General features: G+C 45.1%; 1 protein-coding gene across 4 annotated transcripts in view; it reads left to right on the top strand.

The window, feature by feature from the left end:
• PRDM16 (PR/SET domain 16) overlaps nucleotides 1-20,858 on the top strand; it is a 299,007-nt gene that overhangs the window by 141,845 nt on the left and 136,304 nt on the right. For all 4 annotated transcript variants that reach the window (XM_064396885.1, XM_064396883.1, XM_064396884.1 and 1 more), the window contains one exon: nucleotides 12,223-12,273. Coding sequence is in view for 3 of the 4 variants with exons in the window: in XM_064396883.1 (XP_064252953.1) it covers nucleotides 12,223-12,273 (51 nt within the window). In the remaining variant the exon portion in view is untranslated. The remainder of the gene's footprint in view (nucleotides 1-12,222; nucleotides 12,274-20,858) is intronic.

Here is a 20,858-nt window from a genome sequence, read left to right as displayed (position 1 = left end):
CTGGAAAGTTCTCTTTGCACTTCCCCAGTCCCAGGAGGTGCAGGGTGTTGAGGAAGACAAGACCCAAGTTTATGAGAATGTTCAAGTGCTGTTATGTTATTCCCACAAAGCAGCAGCTTCCTCGATGGCACATTGAGATTATTTGGCCAGTCAGGATCTCTTAACTCTGCTCACATCAGCGATTATTTACTTTGAGCTGGCAGTTACAAAAATGCTTTACTTCATTAAACCCTCTTCAGTGGCTTAAATACATTTTGTTTCCAGCAGCTGGGTACATTATGGACATTTCTTTGTCTATGATCTATTGGTGGTAGTTTGGAAGATGTAAACATTTGTGCTATTTGGCAAGATGGTTGTGGAGCCATCTTATAACCTCAATGTTCCTCTTGGCACGAGATTAAAAACTCCTTGTAATCAATGCTCGGGGCTGGATCTCCCAAGATTTCCCTCAGAACTGACTTGGAGTGTTGGGTAACAATACAGGCTGTGTGTGCTCTTCAAAACCTTTAATGAAAATTTTAAAAAAGGATTTATTTTTTTCCTTCTGGTGCTGAAGAAGCTCCAAATGTAGAACCCAGTTTAACTCCCGCAGCAAATAACTGAAGTTAATAAGGATAATAATGTAATTTTTAAAAAATAATCTCTTGGCCATTTTGGCACACTTCAGGAAAACCTTGTGCAGAGATTCCAGGACCAGAACTGATTTATCTCCAGGACACTGGGAGACACAGAGGAGCTGTTGAGGTGCCCCTGGGGACAGCTGAGGAAGATTAATCCATGTTGAGTGCCTGCCTGGTGCTGTTTGGGAAGAGGAAGGCAGCAGGTTTGAGTTTCTGAGGTTGATGTCTCCCACCTCATCTGTCAGGAGTGGAGAGGGGTTGAAGAAATGCCCTTGGCATCTGCTGTGTAAGGGATCATAATGAGCTAAAATCTCAACATTCCCTCATCTCAGGAGCTCTCAGCACATCCTTCACATCTAACCAGGGGGTTCCAGTCACCCAAAACCCAAGGGGAAAAAAAGCAAAACCTTATTTCCATTTGGACTCCCTGAATTCCAGTCTCAAGAAAATGCCTTGAAATTGCCACCCACTCTCTGTCTGCCTGATTAAATAAAATATTGACCTTTTCCAAACACAATATTGTCATTCCAAGCATAATATTATCCAGTCCCGTCTGAGATTGTTTCTACAGCTCTTAAAAGGGAGCTCACCTGGCAGCCCTATCAATTCAGATAAAACAGCTCTGTGTGCCTTCCCAATAAAAAGCTGATTGTGCTGGTGTCTGAAGCTGGGCCATGGGATAATTCCCCATTAACTTCTCTTTCTAGAGAGCATCATTTGCTCAATATCACTTCTGAATAAAGGCAGGCAAAATGCTGTTCTGTCCCTCTCTTGTTCTCTTTGCCTGCACAGAGTGGGGCTACAGGGAGCTGCTCTCCAAGTTCACTCTCCACCTCAGAGGAAATCCTTCCTCCACCTCTGAGCAGCTTCAGGACAAGGGGCAGAGAGGGGCACACACAACAGCAAAGCTGTTCCTTGTGCTTAGCATGGAAAAGAAACACCCCAGCACAGGGAATTCCCCTCCTGCTCAGAGCCCAGGCTCTTCAGATCTGCAGCTTTTAGTTTATTTGCTAAATTAAATGAGAGTTAAGTGATGTAAAGTTCCCTCAAGGCCCCTGGGAGAGGCTCCTGTGGGGGCTGCACAGGTCATCCTCTTCTTTTCCTTTTGGAAAAGCTCATCCTCATGAAGGAGCCTGGAATATCCCCACCTTTCCCCCCCAAAAAAGGCACTTGAGCACCTCCAAGGCAGCCTCATGTTTCTCTTCCAGTTCCTGCCTTTAATGGCCCATTTTTCTTCCTGCCTCAGCCTGCTGCTGATGACCTTGTCATGTTAAAGTGACAGGGAGGTTATCCTGCTGATGGGCATCAAGCTGACATTTCCCATCCTTCCTGTGGGACTGCCAGGCAGGGATGCATTCCCAGCCAGCCCCTTTCCCTCCTGCCTCTCCCAGCTCGGGCAGAGAAGCCAAGGTGCCACATCAGACAGTGATTTCCCTCTCCAGACCTGGGGAATCACTGGGAATGCTGCATTTCCCTCCAAGTCTCATTTCCCTCCAAGTCGGATTTCCCTCCAAGTGTGATTGATGACCCCACCCACCCCCAAGGTTTAATTCACTCTGAAACTCTGAGCTGTTTAAACCTCAAAACAAGCAAAAATAAAAGGTTGTTTCTATAGGATATGAAATAACATGACGTGGACACACTGGTTTCTTGAGGTGAAAAAGGTGTTTTTAAATTCTGACTCCAATATTTATAGATTTCCAAAGGTGGCAGTGCATTGGAGGGTGACAGTGCCACCTCTCCAATGACACTGGACCAACCAACAGTCCATCATCTTTCTCTTCTTCCATAAAAGAATGCAAAACAATTAGTTATTTACATAAAATGTGTGAGAAAGTTCATTACAACAATGTAAACATCAGAAGGCTTAGAAAAACTTAAAAATCAGGGTGACAAAGGTGAAACACCTGCTTTGAGTGATACATAAATATAGGAAATACATTGGTAGAGAATTCTTAAATTTTAACAGAATGCTCACTGTCCCAGCTGCTCACCAGGGTGTCACCAGGGCTGGTACTGGGGTGGAACTGGGGAGCAGCTCCAGAGCTGCTGCTCGCTGGGGGTTGGCAGATTCTCTTTGGAAATATGTGGATGCCAGCCTGGTCAGGGAGAGGGAAACAGCAATCGTTTCTCACAGTGGCTTGTGAGGATTTTGGGGAGTTGGAGGAATGTGATAACTTGTTAGTATAAATAATCTACAGGTAAAGTTTTTCCACTATCTTTCCTGTTCTTCTCAAAGACAGTGTGTGAGAGAGATTTTTTTATTTAAAGATGTTTTTTATTAACTAGCCAATCAAGTAGAATGTATCGTATCAGTCCATATAAACCAGAGAATCCTTTGTAATAAAGCTTCTCTTTCTCCTCTTACAATTAAGTCTCTCTTCTGTTCTTGTGTCATTCTTGACTCAAGACTGACAGAAATGTAGTGAAGTGCAAGATGGTTTTTATGGCTGTGTTTGTGATTTGGCATGTGGGGCACTGGAGCACTCTGAGGGAGCTCAGGGAAGTTGTGCAATGCTGGGCCAGAGGCAGGGCTTGGCTTCTGAACCAAGACACTCCTTATTGACCCCTTGGATGTGGTAAAACAATTCAGAATTCTTATCAGTCTTCGTAGGCTCTAGGAAAAGAATGAAATGAGGTCATTTTTCTCTGTTCTTTCTCAAATTTTTAGCTGCCTGATGACTGCATTGAAGTAGGGATGGAGGCTGTTGTTCAGCACAGGGTGGTGGGAGAGGCCAGAGGCAGCTGCTCTGTGGCTGGAGACCTGAAGGAGAAAATATTTTATCTTGGAACATCTCATCCTGGTCCTTCTCCTTGGCACCTGCTTTCCAGGAGGGATGGAAGTGCTGAGGATTTCCTCCTTCCCTGACAGTGGTGCCAATCAATGCATCAGTGGCAACACCTCGTCTGTGATGAAGGGAACTTTGTAAGAAAAAATAAATAGTGTTGATGATCCACAAAGGGCTGAGGGCACTGAACCTCTGCTCCCTCTGAAGGGAGAAGGGAGCTTCTGCAAAGGACATTCCAACAGAACTGGGAATCACCCCAGAGACACCAAGAAGGAGAGCTTGGGTGAGCTTGGAGTCTTTTCCAACCAAAGGGATTCTGTGATGAGCAGAGCCTCACCCAAACAGAGGCTGGGGGTCAAACCACGAACAACTCCAAGGGCTGGATTGTGTCTTTGCTGAATCCACCCCAGCATTCCCTCCCTTGATGATGTTCTCTGCTCACACCAGGTGTGGCTGGACACCCAGCGAGTGCACGGAGCTGCCTGTGCATGGATTTACCTGTCCTGGGTGTTGAAGCTGCAGTTTGAGAGGAGCTCTGAGCTCCTCAGCCCGGCCCAGAGGTGCCCATCTGTCAGCCCTGCCATGGTGGGATGATGCACAGCCCCTCTTTATTTACTTATGATTATTAGTGATCAGCTGAGCAAAGGGGGATCAATAGATGAACTGCAGGGGAAGTTCGTTTCTATTATTCTGTCAATACCAAGGTCATTTTTATAACTAAAAAGGGTCGAGCACAAAAGATGGATGGCTCATGGATGAATTTAACCATCCAATCCATTTACATCCCCTCAAACAGCCTGGCTTTATCTGTTAACCAAAACATTGCACTTCACTCCTCAAGATGATTTTTTGCTGGGTAATAAATAGCTCTGGCTGCATTAAGTGATTGTGCAATGTGGGCCCGTGGCAGACAGAATTTAGAGCTGATGACCTTAAACTTCCACTCTACTGCTGTTTTTTTCTGTTCTTACAGTGAAGATGTGGCTGCTCTGCAGTACAAAAGCACCTTGTGTCCAAAAATCTCGTGTTTTATTTAATTTATTTAGCACAACAGTCTGTCACAGGCAAGTTTCAGATTGGAGATGAACAAACTGAGTAAACCAGATGCAATTTAATCCTTGCACTGCACATACTGCTCAGTGTGAGTAGTGTCTCTTTAATCTTTCCAGAATTCAGTTTTATAATGAAATTTCTCTTTGGAAGAAAGGGACTTGGAGGTAATACCTGCAAAGGGGTTTTAAAAATAAAATCATAATTAATTTTTTTTCCCTTATATGTACTGCTACACATTTCTTTTTTGGGAGAAAGTGAGCCAAATACCAGACTTGGAGGTTTGTGTTGTTCATTGGGAATTGCTCTGATTTCAAGGCAAAGGGGGTGCACTGGGGGAGTGTTTACAGTGTCAATGTTTCATCTCTGCTTCTGGATCCTTTAAAACCTCATTCATAGAATCCCAGGATGGTTTGGGTTGGGAGAAACCTTAAATCTCCTCCTTTTCCACCCCCATGGGCAGGGACATCTCCCACTAGCTCAGATTGCTCAGAGCTTCATCCTTCAACACTTCCAGGGATGGGATAATTCTGATTATTGCTAAAACCTATTTTTCCTTAATGGTGGTCATGAAGAGCTGGTTGTAAAGGTGATGTTGGATTGCTGGGATGGTGAAAAAGAACAGCCAGAGGTTCCATGTGGAGCCTTAGGAAAGGGAAAGGCATCTCCACTGGATCCATGGGCCAGGACTGAATGAACCCCACTTGATTTCAGCAAATCTCCCAAACTCTCAAGTGAGTTTCTCAAGCTCATTAACACTGGACTTTAAGAAGCCGATAAGAATGCAATATAAAATCAAAGAGCCCCTAAAGACTGCACGATTGTGTTTAATACTCTCCTATCACCAGGCCCTGAGTGCTTGGCAGGAGAAAGGGTGACATTTCCTAATCAGTCCCCTCTCGTATTTGACTTGGCTGCAAGTCTCCAGTCCTCAGCTCATTGAAGTCACTGCAAATTCTCTCCATTAGATCCTGTTTGACTTCCTGGTAGCTGCAGTTAACTCCATCCCAATGGCACAGAGCAGTTATGTCTTGAAAAATCAGTGATAAAAGCTGTGATATGTAGGGGGATCACAGGTTTGTGTTCTTCCTCCAACTCTTTGTTCTTGAACATCCATTTTTCTTCTCCTGACATTTCCCTGAGATCTGTGGGTACAAACATATTATTCCATACTGAATGATGATTTAGGATGTTCCTTTTTTTTGAATTTCATTGGAACAACCTGCCCTGAGTTACCTCTGCAAGCTGCATTTTGTTCTCCTGGGATTCAGAGAACAGGGAGGACACGAGCAAGTGCAGAGGTGTTCCCTGGTAGCTGCAGTTAACTCCATCCCAATGGCACAGAGCAGTTATGTCTTGAAAAATCAGTGATAAAAGCTGTGATATGTATGGGGATTACAGGTTTGTGTTCTTCCTCCAACTCTTTGTTCTTGAACATCCATTTTTCTTCATGTTATCTCCCCCTGACATTTCCCTGAGGTTTGGTCTGTGGGTACAAACACATTATTTCATGCTAAATGATGATTTAGGATGCTCCTTTCTTTTGAACCCCACTCAGAACAACCTGCCCTGAGTCACCTCTGCAAACTGCATTTTGTTCTTGGGATCCAGGGAACAGGGAGGGCTCCAGAGGGGACATGAGCAATGCAGAGGTGTTCCCTGCAGCAGATTTCCAGAAATTCTGGGCTGTGGATCCCTCCTAATTCCACACATTTTTCCTGCAGCACCGTTCCACCTTTTTGCCCAGGCTTCCAGCTGAAAAATAAATGGTTATAAAATGGTCTGTGGAGTGGCAGGGCTTTGCAGGCTGTTCCTGGGCCACAAACCACAGCTTGGCTGCTCCCCAGTGTTCCCAATTGTGCTGGGGTTGCCCTTAGCACTGAATGGTTGGTTTATTCTTTCCACTCTTTTCAGCCCCTGGTTTGTTCCTTGCCAGGCAGAGCTGTGCTCTTCATCCTCCTTCCCTCAGCAGCAAGGAGAGGAAATTCCTCCCCTCAGAGAAGAGCTTTCCTCCCTTCCCTCTCAATTCCAGGCACATTCACTTCAAATTCCCAAGGCAGGATATTGAAAATTTCCTCGAGTTAATAGGGCTCACAGATTTGCTTACTATAGAAAAAATGGAAGATTTTGGTAAATTGTTGGCCAGAAAATGCTGTAAAACCCCTGTATTTTAACAACAGGGCTGAAAGACGAAATGTTTAAGTGCTGAAATGGTTTTCTGTGGGTTTCTTCCACGTCTGGTTTGCCTACAGATGCACATCAGTGCTGTGGCTCTGTGGGTTGTTGGCTGCTGGGTTTGAATATGTAAATATAAATTTAAATATACTTATGAAGATCTTGGAGAAGGGAAACTTTGGGGTGACCTAATTGGGGTCTTCCCAATTAGGGAAGGGATCCCACAGGAGAGATGGGGAAAGGGTGGAGGGACAAGGACAGTGGGGAATGGCTTTAAACTGCAAGAGGGGAAGTTTAGGTGGGAAATTAGGAAGGAATTCCTCCCTGTGAAGGTGGTGAGACCCTGGCAAAGAGTGCCTAGAGAAGATGTGGCTGCCCCTGGATCCTTGGAAGTGTCCAAGGCCAGGTGGATGGAGCTTGGAGCACCCTGGGATAGTGGAAGTTGTCCCTGCCCATGGCAAGGAGTGGAAAAAAATGTTCTTTGAGCCCCTTGCAACCCAAACCAGTCTGGGTCATACAATAATTGATATAAAATGATAAAGAATCTCTTCCCTATGGAATACCTGCTGTGGGTTCTGGTGCTCTGTGCCTGGGCTGGGTCCCACAAGGTGCTTTGTGCTCCTGGCCCATGGCCAGAAAAGCACTTAGGTGTGGAGACATTCCTGGTTCTGTTCATTCCACTGATACTTCTTGCTTAAATACGTGACTGGGCCGGGGCCAGCCCACTCAGGAGTTGGCAGGATAAAACTTTTAAGGGAATAATTAATGGAAATGATGAAGAGCAGGATTTGTAGCTTAATAACAGCGTTGTCTCCTGAGCTGGGTGGAAGAGAGGAGCAGGGAGGAGGTGAGGTGTGGGACAGGAGAGGTGCTCCCAGTGCTGTCCAGAAGGTTTAACCTGCTCAGAAACCACGTCCTGGAGGAGCTGGGTCCTGCCTGGGGCTGGAGTGAACTCTGCCAGGTTACAGGGGTGGATGTTGCTCAGTAGCTCAGCTGTGTGTGAGTGCCAGAGCTCCAGGCACAGGCTGGGATTGCTGGGGTGACCCTCGTGGGTCCTTTCAGCTCAGGACATTCTGTGATTTTTATGACCGGAGACATTTTTTAATTATTTTATTTTTTAAAGCCACAAGAAGCTGGCTGGAAGGAGCTGCTTGCTCTGCAGGCTGTGCAGACAACAGCCATCACACCCCAGACAAACAGAATAATTCTGCCAAGAACCCAGCTGTGAACAGCACAAACTGGGCACAGCAGGGCCAGAGCCTCTGCTTTCACCTGAAGCATTCGTGTGAACCTGTGTGCAAGTAAGGATCACAGACCCTTAGCTGATTTAAGGCAAAAGAAGAGTTTTCTGGTTCTTTTTGTGAACCAGCTGCGTGCTGAGGCAGATCTGAGATGGTGCAGGTGGCACAGCCCAGGCTCCAGAGCTGGAAGGGATGTCCCCAGTGCCCTGGCCAGGCAGGAGGGCTGGGGAAGGGCCAATGCCAAGGGCAGGTGGGTGAAACCCTGCAGTGCTCACTCAGCTGTGAGCATCACTGGTACCACCAGTGGTGTACTCAACTCTTCCTGAAAAATCAGATAATAATAAGGACCAAGTTATTGAAAGTAGTGCTGTTATCTGCCTCCTGACTTCTGTGCAATTACTGAGCATTCTCTTCTAATTCCAGCTCAGCAGATGAGGAAATATTCCTTTAAAAATCCAGATTTCAGGGGCAAGTTCCAGTCTGTCATCCTCAGAGTTTGCTGAATGCACCATGCCCTGCTGAATGCATCAAGCCATGCCTATTGAAGTTTGGGTTGGGTTTTTTTCCCCCTTTAAATGACAGTTTATCTGAGCTGGGGGAATGAATGGATAACGTTACTATTTACATAAGCTCATTGTGATCTGTCTCAGTAATGTAATCAAATTAGGGTTAACTGCAGCTGGAGAATGCCAGCTTGTAAACTGTTTTTCAAAAAGAATCACATGGTGTTCCCTGACATGTTTAGTATACGCTCAGGGGGCTCTGTAAAAATTCTAGCACATCCCTAACGGGTGTATCTGAGGCAGGATCTTGGTGCCACCAATTCCCTGAGCCCAGGGAAGGAAAGGCAGAGAAATTCCCCTCCAGCCCAGGCCCAAGGCACAGGCTCTCCTGACGTGCCTGCTGCTGACATGTTGTCTTTCCCCTGGCTAAAATCAACAGATCAGTTGATAGAAAAAGCATGTGGTGTAAATTTTGAGCACATTCAGGAACATCTGTGCTAAGTGCAGGAGTGCAGCCCACTGCACACGTCCAGCTCTATATTTAGTCTCGTGGCATTCGCATGAGATGAAGCCCAGCCTGGGCTAAAATTACCCAATGAGCAGATTTTCGAAGTATCTTGTTATTCTTCTTAATAAACATCACATCTGGGGCTTGCTTTGCCTGGTTCTGCCTCTCCCCTCTAAGCAGGAGGTGCTGTGGACATGCTGGTGTTGCATCACCCCCTTCCCATGTGCCATGGGTGGTGGAATCCCGGGATGGGCTCTGCTCCAGGGATTGGTGTGGCTGTTGGGTTGCTGTCTGGGCACACAGGTGTTGTCAGACAGTGTTTATTCCACACTGGGAATGCAGCAGGACAATTCTGAGGTTCCCTCCAGCTCCCAGGAAGGTTTCTGAAGGCTCATTCGGAGCCCTGGCAGTGACTGGGGAAAGGAAACTTTGGAATTCTGGTCTCTTTTCCTCCACAGACACCCTACAAGAATGGTGCCAACACCATTCCAAGCTGCCAACCTGCTCAGGTGGAGTGGGAAAATGGGACATTCAGGACATTGGGATGTGTTCAAGCCAACGTAGATGGTCTGTGGTAGAGCTCGGCCCACAACAACACCTTGGATGGTTTTTTTTAATCAGGTGTAAAGAAAGGATGAAATATTTAATGTAAACCTGCTCTCACACTACTGCTAAAATGCATTTTCACCCATAGAATCACAGAATTGTTAAAGTTGGAAAAGATCATTACGATCATCACTGCAGTGCAGCAGCACCAGCATGTTCACCACTAATTGTCCATGTTCTGATAGTTTGAGTGTGGAGATGGTTCCATCAAAAATTAAAATTCTCTGTGATATTGAGGGGTTCTTCCCCCAAAAGTTCTGTAATAGATGGGAACTCAAAAAGGATTTCACCAAATTTCAAAACCCAGCCATTTCCCAATACTCCAAACAAGCAAGATCCTACAGAGGATTTTCTGCAAAATCACCATTTTTGAAAGTGGATGAAATATTTTCACCAAAATTCTGTTGTCTAAGAACTTTGAAATTCAGGATCTGCTATTAATTGAAAAAAAAAAAAAAAAAAGATGTCAGAGAAGGAACTTGCCCCTTGAGCTCAGCTCTGTGCAAACCAACAAAAGGAAGCTTGTGTTGGCATCTCCATTCCGACTCAGGAATTCCTGACTCTTAAGCCTGTTTATACAGGGCTCCACCACAGCCCAATTTGCACTTCATTGGAGTTTTCTTTCCCCTCCACGTTTATGGTGCTGCTGGACGAGTGGATTACACACTCTGACTGCACACACTTCTCTGATTGTACCCAAAAGCTTTTTGCAATAATAATTACAGGGAAGTATCTTCATTTGGAGGCAGCTTTGTTCCCGTGGATGTTTTGGAGTAGTTTTACATTTCTGTTTCAGATCTGAAAGTTTGATGGCCTAATTCTCCAAAGTTTTTGGGGATTGCTGGTTGCTGGTGAGCAGTCAGCATTCCCTGGAAGCTTGGTGACATCTAGGACAGGCAGGATGGATGTTTAACTCCAGTCATTCACGGGGATGCCAGGGTGTTCCAGGGTAGGAACACAGAATTTTATGGCTCTGGATTTGCTTCTTGATCCTATTTGCTCTCAGCTACTTTGGAAACCGCAGTTTCAACGTCCATTAGAGCTGGTGTAAAGCATGGAATGGTTTGGGGTTCTTCCCATGGAAACACAGCCCCTTGTTAGTGCAGCTGAGCTGGAGATTTGGCAACGGGTTGGAAATTTGTAAATCAGTCGATCTCACCTGGGCATGGACAAAGGGAGCCCGGAGCTTCGTGCCAACTCTCAGCTGCTAAAATGCAATGGAGCCTCTCCTCTCCTCTCCTCTCCTCTCCTCTCCTCTCCTCTCCTCTCCTCTCCTCTCCTCTCCTCTCCTCTCCTCTCCTCTCCTCTCCTCTCCTCTCCTCTCCTCTCCTCTCCTCTCCTCTCCTCTCCTCTCCTCTCCTCTCCTCTCCTCTCCTCTCCTCTCCTCTCCTCTCCTCTCCTCTCCTCTCCTCTCCTCTCCTCTCCTCTCCTCTCCTCTCCTCTCCTCTCCTCTCCTCTCCTCTCCTCTCCTCTCCTCTCCTCTCCTCTCCTCTCCTCTCCTCCCTAAACATCCCTTAACTTCTCTTCCCTGTACTTCCCTGTACTTCCCTGAACTTCCATGAACTTTTTTTCCCTGAACTTCCCTGACTTCTCTTCCTTGAACTTCGTTGAGTTTCCCTGAACTTCCCTGAACTTCCCTGAACTTCCCTGAACTTCCCTGAACTTCCCTTCCCCGAACTTCCCCGAACTCCCCTTCCCCATTTTAACCTGCATTTCCTTCCACATTCATCTCTCTTCTTGGAGGTTTTTCCTGCTCTTTGGCAGCCGAATCACCTTCCCCATCTCTGGGAGCCCTGAGCACCCCCATTACCCCTGTCCTTGGGTGCCTGTCTGACCTCAGCCACCCCAGATCCCCCCAGAGCCCCGGGAGCCGCTGGAATTCCCAGCGGGGCCACTGGATCGGGTCTGTTCCCAGTGTGTTTATCCTGGAGGGGGATCCAGGGTTGAGGTACTTGACCTCCCCGAATGCCTGCTGACCTGGAGCTAATCTGAGGTGGAGCACAGCAGCGATTTAATGACTTGTTCCACCACACCTCGGCTGGAGGGGGAATTAAAGAGCCCTGGGGGGGGCACAGCATCCCAGGATCTGCTCCAGAGGGACTCAATCCTGGAAATTCTGTGGGTACCTGTTCCCTTGGTGCCCACACCCATCCTTGTCTGCCCAACCTAAGGGAATAATTCACAGAACTGACAGAAAACCTTAAATATATATATATATAATTTTTTAAAAAATACACATAATTCAACTATGCAAATATTATCACTGCACTGTTATATTCAGTATACTCAGCAGGATGAGCTCCTTAAGTCAATAGACAAAAATTGTGGTCCCATTCCACTAATCAGTGTGCCACAGACAGTTTACTTTCCCAAGGATGTATACAACAAAACAAAAATATGTAAGACAAATAAATAAAAATGTTTCTCTTTTTTTGTTTTGGTTTGGGTTTTTTTGTTGTTGTTGTTTTTGCTTGTTTTTTGCTTGCTTTTTTATATATATATATATATATATATATAAAAATCTAAATTACACTTGTGCTGAAAACCCTCCATCGAACTTCCCCAAACACCTGGGTGTAGTTGTGAGTTTTGGCCATTATTATCAATAATATAATATTTATTCATTCTCCTCATCATCATCATAACAACAGCAATATGAATCTCTGTTATTTTACAGCATTCTCAGTTGCAACACAACTGAATTTTGTTTCTATTCTGTTTTTTCCATAGCAAATACTGACTGATCCCGAGGTGACCTCCCAGGAGGGCAATATTAAAAAGGTAGGACATGGCTCAATCTTTTGGGAGTTGTTTTATTCCCTGGCTTGGAAATGCACCTGGACACTTTTCCCTCCCTTTTGGACCAAGGCGTTGATGGCAATAACATCGTAAAAGTTTTCCAGTGTTTGCTGTTGTTTTTTTGGATTAAGTGTTGTGGTTCTGTTGGCATATTTTTCTGTCTTTTTGTGATTCCAGTCATTATGAAAGAGAAAATAATAGCTTGAGGTGTTCCTTGATTCAGCTACAACACAAACAGCTGCCGGGCCAAAGTGAGAAACCTCATTTACCTCTTTTCCAGTAAAAGAAAATGTTGGTCCTTTGTTAAAAGTGCTAAATTTTTGGAGGTCACTTCAGCATCAAATGTGGCTTATGTGAAGTCCAAGGGAGAAGGAATAGGTCTGTGAAAGGATAAAATTCAGCCCGTGTGATGCATTAGTGGTGCTTTTCATCACATTGTGGGGCTCCAACTGGAGCAGTGACCAGAGAAAATGTGTTCCACACTCAGCCCAGCTGCAAAAATGTCTCCACTGGAGCTGGGAGGCAGCCTCAGCATGACATGTTTGGGTAGCCAGGCTGCTGTTTGGGTTGGGGTTGCCCTCAGAGGCACTGAAATGAGGTTTTGTTCCACGTGGATCTGTTGGTTAACAGCTTTGCTGATTAAGGCTTTACAAGTCGGGTTTGATTAGAGCTTCTCAATGGCTGCAGCTTGTGTGTCCTCTCTGAAATATGGAGCTGGTTGTGACTCCCTTTATGTGCAGTTGTCTTGTAAAGCATGTTCACAGTCCTGCTTGTGAGTTTTTTGGGAGTGGGAAATCTCTGAGGCTGGCCCTTGCCACATTGCTGCTCATCCTTCAGGCCATGCTGCTCCTCCACTCTTGAAACTGAAAGGAATCCCTTGCTTTCCTCTGCCAAACAGTGAAACACAATCCTTGCCAGGCTCCAGAGCCAGGCTGGGAAAAGCGATTTAGACACATGTCCAGTATGGCCTGTTCTATTCTCACCACATTAAAAACTAAAAAATCAGGTTTTATTTCCAAGAGGAAACATCCTTTGAGCATGCCGTGACCTCGCCAGGGACCTGTGGCAACAGGGCTGAACTTTTTACCTTGGGCACCTCCATAACTCATGGGGTGTCTGTCCCTGCCTCTGTGGGATCCTTTTGTCTGGACAGACGTGGTGACAAGGTGGCAAGTTCTCATTATCCCCACAAGGATGGAGGAAATTCTCCATGGCTCAGCTAATTTTTACTCAGTCTTTAATTACAATATCACAAATGAACTCTCCATCCCCACCTCCAGGACCTACAGTACCCCAAAGAGAGCAGGAGTTGTGTGAAACAGGGAAACACAAAACTGGCAGTTTTATATGTTCAGTCCATGGGTTTGTATTTAAACTTTGTGCTTTTATTTCAAGGGGGATTGTTACAAAAACTGCAGGTCTTTGAAAAATGCCATGTCCTTAAATATTTCCCTGTGCAGCAGGTATAAAACTGGACAATTGTGATATTTGACAAGGGGGGAAGGCCTGGCCTTCTACTTGTGTCTTTTAAATGCATTGTAGAGAAGCACTAGTGGGAGTTTATGAGGTGATAAATTTATTGAAGGATGGGCAGTAGGGTTTTACAGCTGGGGTAAAGGAGGTCAGAGCAGTAAGGTAAAGAGTTCAAGTCTAAACTTTATGGCTTGTGAAAAGACTACTGTGAGACAGCTTTTCAGTCAGGAGAAAATGAAAACTAAAGAATGAGAAATCACTCCGGACAATTTTTGTAGGATCTCTCAATTGTTTGGAAGTAGCACTCTGGCATTTGGCTCCAGTGGCACAAAACCCTCTCGGGAGCAGATTTCCTTTTCCAGCCTCTCTAAATCGTTCAGTTGTCATATCCCTGAAGACACAATGGTTGAGATTTGACTTCAATTTATTCCTATTCCTTCAGAGATGAGTTGGTGGTGAGAAGGTGACTGAAGACAAATGTAACTGGAGTGGGTGGCCTGATTTAAACTGGGAGGGGAGGAAATCAGAGCTGCAGAGACCATAATTTCAGTGGCTCTTTTGACTGCTGCATCACAGGTTCAGAATTGGGCACTAACAAGGACTAGAAAGAGGAAAAAAAAACTCCAAAATGCAGAGAAAAACCTGTAAAACCAGGAAAAAGTAGGGAAGCGAAGGTGATGGCAGTGAGAGGTGTAGGGAGATGCATGAAGGAACCTCTGCTTAAAACTGGCCCCAGAACTATCTCTGCTCTTAAGCTCCCAGGAAAAAAACACTCTTTTACATAACTTTAATGAACTGAAAGGCAGGGGAAAGTCTGCAGCACAGCAGAGCCTGTTTTGCAGTAGAATAAAACAGGGGTTTTTTTGGCTTGGAGCACATAGAATAAGTATTTCTCACCGTACCCAGTATTTTTCAGTTCATGTTACTGTTATTTCTGCTGGGACCACTAACACCACAAAGCTGATTTCTTTGTTAGTGATTGTCTGACAGGACTAATTCAATGTCATTGAAGGACCCATATCCAGGATCATTTTTTATCTCTGTGCTGCTCCATGGGTTGAAATGTTGTGTACACCTAACGAGCTTTCCTTGTATCACCTTTGCTAGCTGATATTTAGTTTAACTTTGACAAATACACACGAGCTCCTCATCTTGTTTGTTTAATTTTAAATAATCAGTGCTGGAAGCAATATTAAACCAGGAAAATCACTTATTTTAGTTATTTTAGTGACCTGAATGAGGACACTCAGAGATGAAAATATGAGTAATACCTGGGGTGTTTTTTGTCCCCTGCTCCCAAATGTCTTTTTCCCAGCCCATATCCCTGCACTCTGTTTATTTTGCTTAGAAAGCAGTTCAGTGTCCCCTCTCTCTGAATTTTCCAAGCATTTAATAAACTGAGCAAACACCTTGTTGTCATTGTCACCGTCCCCGTTGTCATTTTGCTTCAACTTTGAGCTGAAAGATTTCCACTTCCTCCAGCAGGAAGCAAAGCCTGTGCCCATTACACACCACCTTTTTTTTCCCCCAAGTCGATGCATTTCCCTCCCCTCCAAGGGTCACTTTGGATGAGGGTTCCAGAATGCTGGGGAAGGATTCTCTGTGTGTGCAGAGCTCCCAGCCAACCTCCCCAGGCTGGGCTGTTTTTCTGACCGTGGTGACAAGGGACCTCAGGGACTTCTCTCTTCAGTAGACTCTCTATTTAGTTTCTGTTTACTTAGAGGGAATAGCCTGAGGGGCTACTGGAGAGAAAACATCTGTGGGAGATAATCTATAGAGTTATCTATCTATCACTCTTGTCGACCCTGTCTCCCCTGAGAGCAAGCTGAGAGACTTGTAATAAAAAGGCATCGCTGAAGAGGCTTTAGGGACAAATAAAGAGACATGTTAAGGGCCAGCTGAAAAAGGATAGAAGACATTATTAAAGCTCAATAGCCGTCTTATCAAAATCCAATAGGATAGGCATTTGGCAAAAGGCTTTAAATTTATTCTTTGACTTTCTGGAGAGCTTGAATTTATCCATTAACAAGAATGTGCTGCACGGGGAGCGGGAGATGCTATCGGCTTCAAAAGGGTTGGATTCAATCTGGTATTGTGCAAAACACAACAAAAACTGAAGACAAAACCAATTTTCCCCCCTCCTCTGGCTGGCCTCATTCCTACATTGCCAAATATTAGAAGCTGTAAATATAATGCTGATGAGGCTGTGGAGTAAAAGCAATTTAAGCAGCACGGTTATTCTGCGCTCACAAATCACACAGATTTATTTTTAAAAACAGAGTGAATTTTAGAAAACTGGGTGTAATATTTCAGGGTGTGACCAGAAATTTTGGCCTTTAAAAAAAGCATCAAGTAGCAAACAAGAAACGCAGGTACAAGGAAAGCTTTGAGCTCTAAAGCAAAAGCAAAACCCAACGAGCGTTTTGCCGCTGCAGATGCGAAGAGCGGGATGGGGCCATAAATCTCCCCGGGTTTATTATTATATCCAAAATGCTACAGGTCACAGGAACCATCTGATACTTCAGCAGCACATTGTTCACACGGGGATGATTGATTGATAATTATGATAATTTGCCAAATGATTATTTGGGTATTATGGCCGCGGCCTGTCCCGCCGGGTCGCTGTGAAGACATTTTCTATATCACGGGGCCGCCAGGAATGGCCTCTGGCAAGGAGGGATGTGGAGAGGTCTGGCCGGGCTCTCCCGGTGGGATCTGGGGGGCTGATGAATGATGACCCAGAGGAGTAAGAAATCAGACTTCAATAAGCACTCAGGAAGGCAGTTAGGGAAGAGCAAGGGAGCTGCTCACTGTCTTTTGTGCAGCAATTACTGGGCAGGACAAACGCCCCAGGGCTGAGCCTTGCGAGAGCAAATTGCAGATTTGAACTCGGATTTGAAATGTTTCAAATTGCAGATTTGAACCTGGATTTGCTATTTTTAAAATAGCAGATTTGAACTCAGATTTGAAATGTTTCAAATTGCAAATTTGAACGTGGGTTTGAAATGTTTCAAATTGCAGATTTGAACCTGGATTTGCAATTTCTCAAATTGCAGATTTGAACATGGATTTGAAATGTTTCAAATTGCAGATTTGAACCTGGATCTGCAAATTCTTAATTTGCAGATTTGAACCCGGATTTGCAATTTCTCACAATGCAGATTTGAACCTGGCCTGCTCTGAGTTGCTCCCTTTGCAGCACAAATTGCATTTCTGCACTTAACAGGGATATGTTGTCATATTATCCCCAGCTTGTAGAAGGTGTTCTCAAACTCTCGGTGAGGATTTCCCACAGATTTCAGTGAGTTTTCTTCACTTTTCTGTGTATTGAAGAATCACCCCCCTCCAATTTGTGCACAGTCCTCATCCTGGCTGAGAACTGACACAGAATTGGGGGTTAAAGATGCTCCACCACCCCGTGGGAGGGGGCAACAATCCCAGATTTGGGAGCAAAAGCCCCATTTCTCCAGGGCTGCTGCTTCACAGTTACTACTTTAAAAAAGAGCTTTAATTTGCTTGTTTTATAGGTTGTATCTTTATGAAATAAAGGTATATTTAGCAGCCACAAACACAGGCAGCTTTGAGTTGATTTTTATAATCTTTTCCTGAATAGACTTGCGTCATTCCAATAAGCCCTGGACAAAAGAGTGGACAGTTGTCTGAGAGTCTTTTTTATAACATTTCTCTCTTTCTATTGTTAGAGAGCTGCTAATAAAAGAACCAGGAGTCCATTAATTCAGTGAATGAACATATAGTAAAGTCAGTTCCCTCTTGAGAACAATAATGTTGCGGTCAGCTTAGGTTTCCATGGAAACTAAGTACTTCTAAGAAGTTTGCATCCTTGATTTTGCTGAAATGAAGCATGTAAAGTAAAAAAAAAAGGTGTAAGGCTGGCACGGAAAAGTCGGCAAAGAAAGTGATGGTTAAATTATTTCGCAGGAATAACATTGTATGTTGAATTTCTGTGATACAGATGTTTGGGCTGGGTTGTTCAGTAAGTGTGGGTATGAGAAATGGCTCCGTGAAGAGATCTCGGGGGGTTTTGAGCCCATAAATCAGGCCAAGTTAAGAGGACTGGCAGTGGTTAAGTTTGCTCTCTCCATATCTGCAGAAGGCTGAGGCAGCCCCAGGCACACGCAGGGCAGAGCAGGGGCTGGCCCAGGCTCTACACCTGCAGGCTATGAAGTGGTTAATGGCAATTTCCTATTTCTCCCTGGCAAATAATGTGGATTTGGGGTATGGTGTGAGCTCCTCACACAGTTTTAAGATCTTTTTGTGAGTTGAGTTGGTTCTTCTCCTCCTCCATCCAGTGCAAACCCCAGAGCTGCAATGTCGAGCTGCTCCCCAGCACTGATTGATAACCTGTGTCTGATTCCCCTGCATTGCTGGGGCTCAGGAGGTGTCCAAAACGTGCTGCTGAGCTGCTCCCACGCATGGCTCAGGTGACACACGCCTGCAGTGGGCAGCATCCCCTCAGATAAAAGTGTCCCTGAACTCCAGGCAGGTTTAGGAGAGGTCGCCTGGTTGTCTTGATGCATCCCAAGCACAGATGGGATTCTAACTCAAACCCAGTTTCTAACTCAAAATCCAGCCCAACACAGACTTTGGGCTGGGTTTGAGTTAGAAACTGCATTTCTGTGGAGGTCAGGAGACAGGTGGCTGCTGCCTTGGCAGAATAAATGATTTAGAATCCTTCCCTGTGAGGGTGGGATGCCCTGGCACAGGGTGCCCAGAGGAGCTGTGGCTGCCCCTGGATCCCTGGAAGTGTCCAAGGCCAGGCTGGATGGACATTGGAGCTCCCTGGGACAGTGGAAGGTTTCCCTGGCCATGGAATGGGGTAGAATGAGGTGACCTTTAAGGTCCAACCCAAACCATTCCATGGTTCTGTGATCAGGGCACAAAGGAGACTCATTAAGACATTCTGACTGAGTAATAGTTATGCTAATAACACATGCAAATTCAAGATTCCTAAACTTTTTTATAACCAAGAGTTTCCTAAATAATCTGAAACCCTCATGTGCTGGTCCCTGCTCCCTTTGCTTGGAGTTTGTGGGAATGCTCACACATTTAACAGTTTCAACACAAATTAACAGTTTCAACACAAAGGAGGAGTTTCAACACAATTTAAGATTTTGAAACAAATTAAGAGTTTGATCACAAATTAATGTTTTAACACTTCTCTCCCGATCCTCCTTTTCCCTCTGTGTTTATAAAATTCATTTCAGTGCTCCCGTGTTAAAAGCCACGTGCACTATCACACATGAAATGCCAATACCCAGCGTTGCTGCTTATCCACTCACATCTGATGTGTTTTTAATTGTTTGCATCAGGAGCCCAGGCTCCTTTTCCCTGCTAACCAAAGTGAGGGGCTGGCATTTCCAGCCCGCCAGTGAAACAATATTCTGGATGATTAGGAGGCATTACAGCCCCGGCTCAGTTTGAAAATGCCAGAATGCCCCAGAGATCCCCATGAATCTGCTGCCAGCCGGCCCCTGTCAGAGCTGAAGGCAGCACTGTCTGGAGCCCAAAATCAACTTCAGGAAGGTCATGTGAAAGAAAATCCTCAGTCATCAGGAAGCCCTTGGCCCCGTGGCCTTTCTGACATTTTCTGACAAACCTTAAATCACCAGAGTAGACAAAACATCACAAATTTTGGAATGATAGCCTGTGGGATTTGGGGGCTGTGTGGTACTTGGAAGGTAACACACACACACACACACACACAGAGCCCCCTCCCCTCCCTCTGCTCTGCAGTTCCTCCTGGGATGCTGAGCTGAGTGTGGCACCAGGGTTTTGCTGGAATCAGCTCCTGGAGTCAGCTCTGGATGCAGAACCACCTCTGGGGTGGGCTGGGAGCTGATGCAGCAGCAGGGGAGGGGGCTGCCCTGGGCCAGCTCCAGGTTTTTCCCCGGAACAGGGAATATTCCTCAGTGTGGGAGCTGGGATCTCTCCCAGGACAGGCTCCTGTGCCACTGGGGAGTCTGGAATTGGGTTTTAGTGTGTGGTTCCATGTCTTAGAGGAGGTTGATGGTTCCATGAGGTGCTCTGGGATGCTGAGGGGTTGCAGGGCTGGGTTGATCCCATTGGAAGGAGAATTTGGGTCAGGCAGGAGCCTCTTGGAGCTCGCTGGATAAGCAGGAAAAGCTGGACAGCAGCTGGGGAGGGAGGAAAGGGGAGGGGGAGGGTGAGAAACACCAGGGGGACTTGAAGTTGGGTCCAGCACTGATGGTGCTGCTGTAAAAATGAAAGCCAGAACGCAGAGAACTGGGTGCCAGTGAACAATAATTAAATAGAAATATACATAACAAAACAAAAAATATTTTTTATTTTGGTTTTTTTTCATATTTTTTTCCTAGAAATAAATCAAGGTTCTGCAGAGCAGCAAAGGTGGAACTGTTGTCCCACAGGGACAACAACATATATTAATATATTTTGATTTTAGATTCTACAATGTTTCCATGAGATGTTAAAATGCATGTTCTGGGAAAAAATAAAACAAGCCAACCAAGTTTATTTTTCACAGGACAGTTTGGGGAGAAAAATAAAGAGAAGTAATCACCAGAAGTCAGCTCCTCTGTGATGTTCAGTCGTGCTTTCCCTCTGGAAATTTCAGCTCTGTAAACATGTATATAAATATATATAAAAATATACATAGAATAATAATAATAATAGCAGCAGAAGGAGTCTAAATTAAGTGCTTAAATCCTTTCTTGGCTAACCCAAGCAATTCATTTTTTTATTACTTTTTTTCCCTCCTTATTTTAGACTGTAACACAGAATATAGACCAGAAATACCAAAAGCTGTGGAATAGATTAGAAACTAATTTGTAAACTTCAGAGGAAATTTTCCTCCTGCTTAATGTGACCTTATAAGTAACTGAAATTAAGAAATCTTCTGTCATCTGGAGGCATCCCCTCTCCTAATCTTCTGGAATTAGCTGATTATTTTAGGGATTTGTTGCCGTGAATTCTGGCCTTGGGGAGGGGAGGTGAATTTGCTACCCAGCATTTTTCCAGCTCATTAATAACTGCTGCAGAGATAGTTCTGCACTGCTGCTGTCAGGACATCTTAGCCCCTGCTTGGTGCAATAATT

Source organism: Passer domesticus, chromosome 22, assembly GCF_036417665.1.
Source record: "Passer domesticus isolate bPasDom1 chromosome 22, bPasDom1.hap1, whole genome shotgun sequence".
NCBI classification, from domain to species: Eukaryota; Metazoa; Chordata; class Aves; order Passeriformes; family Passeridae; genus Passer; species Passer domesticus.
The sequence above is the reverse complement of the archived record's forward strand: the minus strand, read 5'-3'. Positions and strand labels throughout refer to the sequence as shown.